This window comes from Opisthorchis viverrini (assembly GCF_000715545.1).
Source record: "Opisthorchis viverrini unplaced genomic scaffold opera_v5_161, whole genome shotgun sequence".
Taxonomy (NCBI): Eukaryota; Metazoa; Platyhelminthes; class Trematoda; order Opisthorchiida; family Opisthorchiidae; genus Opisthorchis; species Opisthorchis viverrini.
The window spans coordinates 248019-254048 of record NW_008751815.1 but is presented as its reverse complement, the minus strand read 5'-3'; the positions used below and the strand labels follow the sequence as shown (position 1 = coordinate 254048).

The window sequence follows — 6030 nt, the reverse complement described above, 5'->3', positions numbered from 1 at the left end:
TTCGGACCCTTCTGAACGGCCTTCCTTTGTTACTGTGTTGATCGCCCTTCAGAAGATGTTCACACCTGTACGGATGTCTTTCCTGTTTTGTCAAGTACCAGCTCCGCTTATGACTTCTATTGATTATGTAGACCGGACTGAATGCTGTTCAAGTAGCGGAATCTCTGATTTCGAACAGTGCTCCCAAACTGGACTTTTACAAGTTGTTTAAGGATGCAGGCTTTCAGTGCTGGTTAGGTGAGAGGGAGTCACCGATGCGACCTTGCCTTTTGAAGACTGCCAAGGCATTCAACTCCTGTCACACTCGAAGCCAGGTAACCGAAGTCACCCCGTTTCATCCGACTGGGGTAATGATCCTGACAATAATAAGTCTGAATCGCCGGGGACCCCACGTGGTTGTCACGTGTGACGGGACCGCATTATTCGCCGTACGTGCTGATACAATGTTCAGGACGAAAATGTGGAAAAACACAATCGATCGACTGTATAGATCAGGTTAGTTTAAGGTCACTACTGGAATGACCTCAAACTTTGGGTAAGGTGGACAGGTCTGTACGTGTCCATTTGCACAGCGTTTTCACCACAGTAATTTGGGTGCGGCAACAACCAATAGGACAGGGTCTATCAACAGTCAATTTCGCCAAATATAGAGTCCTATCGATTTCATCCGGTGTAGGTTTCGTTTGGTTGCACCCAATAATCGATTTTTAAAGTCCCCATGAATTTGATACCTTAAATATCGTTTTTCCGACAGCTAAAATTACTAACCTTGTGATCTGACCGACTCGTTTTGCTGTCTAACTAATCCAACTGAACGGAGTTGTAAGTGCCAAGTTTGTTCATCCACTTTGTATGCCTGTGATTCTAAAGATGTAAAGGTTTGTTCAACCTGAGCTACCCGAATGACTGTCTTTTCATAGATGAGGAATGAAGTCTCACAACAGGAGAGGTCATGCATGTTGATCTGTGATGTTTGAAGCTAAGCTAATCTGTCTCGAATTCACGGTTGAAAGGCACAGGATCTTACTTGTACATATTTCAGGCTTTGTTGATGAAGTGATCAAGTTACGCTTGAGAATTATTTTTTCGGAAGACGCTTCCGTCTATACTGCTGAGAATTCAAAAGTTGAGTGATCAACTCTGATTCAGCAGGATAAATGCATTAGAAGCAACGGCATGGACGCCGTTACCATGGGGATATGGAGAGAAGCTGGACTCTTGAAATTCCTGTCATGTGTAAATGCAAAGGTCAGCTGGAATAGGACATAGATGTGTACCCATATCGATGTCCTCAAACGGGGCTACGCATGAAGGTCAGATAAAGAGGTTGCAACAAAATGGAAATTTCTTCGGGGTTTCTGTTGGTTTTTAGAACCAGTTTGACTATGCGAAGCATTCGCTAACAGAAAGAATACATCAAAAGAACATTTGGATTCATTTTCAAGTCTATTGTACAGTTGATACACTAATTTGGTTTCATTATTAAGGCACAAACATGGCAGTTTAGTGAGCTAGAATCTGCCGGCACACGAATGTCCAGTTTGTCTACAAGTTTCAAGCAGATTTTCGGACCTTTAGAGGAATTCGTTAAGCACTTCTTTGATAGAAATTCTGGCTCAAGCAGAGATTACAAACAGTCTGTCAGCGTGACGCACTTTCCAGAATCGGGTCCACGTGCTCTTCTTGTGCATGGTTGAAGACGCTGCAAGATGTGGTTGCTAATCGAAATAAGGGGCGCTGTTATTGTCAGGTTCTATCGAGTGTCTGTAGGTGTAGACACCTCAGTAATCAAGCATTAAGTACTTTCTAGTCCACGTTTAATTCTTTCTTCGCAATCAGGATGCCAATTAAACTACGGTCTTACGGTAGTGTAAGATGAGAACGATTGAAACTGAGCGACAAGCACGGAATCATTGTAGCGATCGGCGTAGCAGTAACCCAGTAGCAGCTGGGCTAAGGTTAGCATGTGTGTGAACACAGCCTTTTAGAGATGGCTGGTTAAAAAACTTCTCTCGTCCGTGGGTCGTTTTCGGAGAAGGATCTGCCAAATCTTGCTCAGAGTCGAACAAAGTCTATAATTAGAGAGGGCTAGACTCATTTGCAAATAACATTAGTGGTAAAATGGTAACCTCCACTTGATTGCGGTATTCTTCTATCAGCTATGATTTACAAAGACCAACTCATGATTCAGTTAGCATGATATTTCAGACATCGCAGCATACTTGCAAACGTTTCGTCATTACCAGGACACACACATACTTTGGTATCAAACCTCAGGATGTCGGGCATTATTGAAAGTTTGGATGAGTTGTATTCCGTGTTTTCTAAGTCCCTCCATTTCTGATAGCGTCCAATTTCTATAGCATATCAGAGTCGAGACAGATCCCATATAGAATGTCCCAAACTCGAGCTGTAATATGGACAATAATATTCTGTACAGTGGCGACCAAACAAAAAGCCCATTTTTGGATCGATGCAGACAAACTAATGGATTGGGTTCAGCGAGGCGAATTCTCAGGGATTAGAACGTCCATGAAACATTGGGGGATGGGCTTTCTTGAGAGACGGGGCTAAAAAGACAAGGAAATGTTCCCATCGAAATTTCTTTTGCGAGGAAGATCCCCCCAAGTACACCTGCCATTAATCGTTTAGGTCAAACCCTCTGAGGATGAATTTCGTTAAACGTGACCCATAACGAGGTGAATGTCTGCATAAACAACCTTCCAGATGGAATACATTTAGTGGATTTCCCCCTCCGATGATTCTGTTAGCAACGAGTGAACAGTATTGAAAATTTCATCAGTACATCACTGAGCCACCACTTAAACAAAAAAAGCTTTCGCTTTCGGGCTTTTCATCTTTTTTGTTTCCTTCTGTTTTTTGAATCAAGGTGTGTTTTGGACCGTTGTTTTAGACCGTAGATGATCTCTTATGTAGATGCATATCGTGGATTTATTTTCATTAGAGTCTCTCGCTAAAACCAAATCGATTTGCAAATGAGCGTATTTCTCGAAAACAGTCCAATTCGGGTTCAAGTAGAACATAAGGTTGACGGAAACTCGAGGAATGCGCCTACCTGATGAGCCCCAAAAAGGGCGAAACCGTCGGTGGGCTGTCCACGAATTTCCAGCAACCGTATGGTTATTACATTACAAACATATACATGTATCGCGATATCTCGAATATCGTAGCGACTGAAACATGAGGCGGCCTGGTGCAGCACATTCAGTTGCCTGAGAACATCACAAACGAGAGATTCAGCTGGGTTCCAGGTGAGTCTCTCGAAAAAACAAATTAGTTTACAAATGAGTGTATATTCACAATCGCCTGGTCGTCATCAATAAGCTGACACTCTTACCTATGATTCTGCGTAATTCGTCCATCAGCATGTGTTCTATACAGTAACTTTTCTACAGTACTGTTCTCAAGGTTACCTGATTTCGTGAATTTGACAAAATATTATCGCAAACTTTCGTTTGTGTCGCTGAACAAACCAACGAATAAAGCAGCTTTTGCTTCAGGATAGCGTGCTACTCTCCATTTCGCGATACAAAAACTGTTAACGCGCCGATTCGTTTGGTTGAGTGCGTGATAGCTTCGGACTAGCTCGGATGAATGTGTTTGAAGAGAGGGACGTTTTAAACAAATATGTTCGCAGAAACAGTGTCATCAACCCTCGAAACTTCCCCCACCCATTTACGTTGGTTGCCCAGTGCCATGAGTCGAAAAACGGAAGTGGAAGTAACCTTAACTGTGGAAATATTCGTAATTCGTATCAGTAAAATTAGAAATTAGCTTGCAAACGCTCCGCTGCTAATCGTGACGTCATCAGCAATTCACGCAAGCGATCCTCATCTGTGTGTGCTCTTACCTCCAACAAGTAAGCCTGAGTGACGCATTTTGGTTGAAACGGGAAGTAACTAAGTTGTTGGTCTGTCTCGGTGATTCCCCTTTGTAGTGCTCATGTTGCCTGATTGGAAGTGTGTTTTGTTGTCCTTGTTTCGATTGTATGGGAAAAATCACTCAGCTGCCATGCCACCCGAAGGAAGCACGAGGGCTGGGATACTGCCAGGTTGTCCAAGCCTAGACAGGGGAAGTCGAGAGGCAGAGGTCGGGGTTCGAACCATGAACCTTCCGGTCAGTAAATTCGCGCTCTAATCACTTGAGCCATCTTGCCCCTTCGATTGTACGACACCAGCTTAGCTCGTCAACATAAGTTGACTGCGGATGGTTGCACACACTGGCAGACAGTACTCACCACGTATGATGCATGTTTGTCCCTCGTTCGTTTTTCTCGGCATGACAGTCGAAGTTTGACTGGCGGATTGCAGGAATCTACAATGCGCGAGCCTTCAACGATTACCATGAGGGGTTCACGCACAAAAGTGGAAAAAATGTCGACATCCGTTTTCTTGAAATCGCCTGTTGGCTAGCTTGTCTTATCAGAGAATCAGAAAGGTGGACTTTTGTGGCCGAACCGAGATTTTCACATGGGATTTGTAGCTACTCTCAGGATACTTACATCCGAGAATCTTGCTGTCCACATTTGTCTTCAATCTGCGGAAAGTGTTTGCGGAAGCTTGAGTTGCTTTCGACAGCTCAGCACAGGTCCTCGTTCGGGCTGCTCTATACCGGGTCAAGCAAGCCTTTGAAGGAATACCTTTTTATCTTTACTTGAGAGGCCTTTTCTCGCGCAACTCATGGTATTACGTTCCTTTCGGGGTAGGTTACCTGTATTCGTCAGGTCAGTGACTAGCAAAAGATGGATGTTATTCCCCATCGTTCGTTCTAAATGAAAGCACTTTGCAATTATTTCATCCTTATAGGGAATGATCATCAGTGCGCGTCTCGCGGAACTCCACGACCACTTGGCCAGTTGTTGACACGACCATTCAGTTTTGGACTGGGTGATTAGCTCGCAATTAGACAGGATAGATTGCCCGTTATTCCTCAAACACCAGATCGACCTCACTTGGTCACAATTCTTGGCTTGCTCCTCGAGTGGCGACTTCCCAGATGGTGCGAGCCCGTCTGAGCCAGCCACACATTACTGAAAAGACGCTTGTGGCCGAACGGTTAAGCGTTCAAACTAGCAACCAAGAGAAGCTCCGGGAGGTTTCGTGAGATGGGCACTGCTGATGACCCTCAACAAGTAGGAAACAGCTGGATAATACTTTAAGGCTTTTCAGCCTTCACTTACAAAATGAGACCTGTATTGAAATTTCCGGGGGCTTATCAGGTAGGCACAGTTCCTGAGTCTCCGTCAAATTTCCGGGGGCTTATCAGGTAGGCACAGTTCCCGAGTCTCCGTCAACTTTACGTTCCGCTTGATGGGGCAAATTTCGAGAAGTACTGTCATTTGGGCACAAACTTACTTTTGACAGGAGGCTTACCTGAATCCAGCTGAATCTCTCGTCCGTTATAAACAGCTGCTAGTTTTTACCTAGTCATTGAAAATGGCGGACCAAGATCGCGTGGATTACGCAGGCAGGACTTACCTGAATCCAGATGAATCCCTCGTCTGTCATAAACAGCTGCTGGTTTTTACCTAGTCATTGAAAATGGCCGACCAACTTGGCCGACCAAGATCGCGTGGATTACGCAGGCAGGGCGCATAAGGTTGACGAAAATTCGGTGATCGCGCCTATCTGATGAGACCCAAGAAAAATTCGGTGAGCCTATCTGATGAGACCCAAGAAAGATGAAATTGGTCTTGGGCTGTCGAAGAGCTTTCAGCAACATTATGAGTAGTGTATGTATTGAAAATATACTGCGATATCTCGAATATCGTGTCAGTTGGGTCTCTCGTGAAAACCAAATCGATTTGCAAATGAGTGTATTTCTCAAAAATTTGACTGTTTTTTTATCAAATGGGTAAGTGGGAAAACTGTGTCGCGTGACTTATCTGTTCAAGAGTTGCAAAACGAAATCCAGTACCACACAAAACATGAGCCGAACTCATCGAGTACCGAGAAACTTGTAAGTTGCAGATCTATAAAACATACAATCTTGGCGCGAAAATGGAATTTT

At 44.1% G+C, this 6030-nt stretch overlaps 1 protein-coding gene across 1 annotated transcript in view; it reads left to right on the top strand.

Moving 5' to 3' along the window:
- Positions 1-3963: 3963 nt before the first annotated feature.
- The window catches only part of T265_07105 (hypothetical protein), a gene marked incomplete at both ends in the record, with an annotated part of 5550 nt that continues 3483 nt past the window's right edge, over positions 3964-6030 (top strand). Inside the window, one exon of the mRNA XM_009172548.1 lies at positions 3964-4137. Within this exon, the coding sequence (XP_009170812.1) occupies positions 3964-4137 (174 nt within the window). The remainder of the gene's footprint in view (positions 4138-6030) is intronic.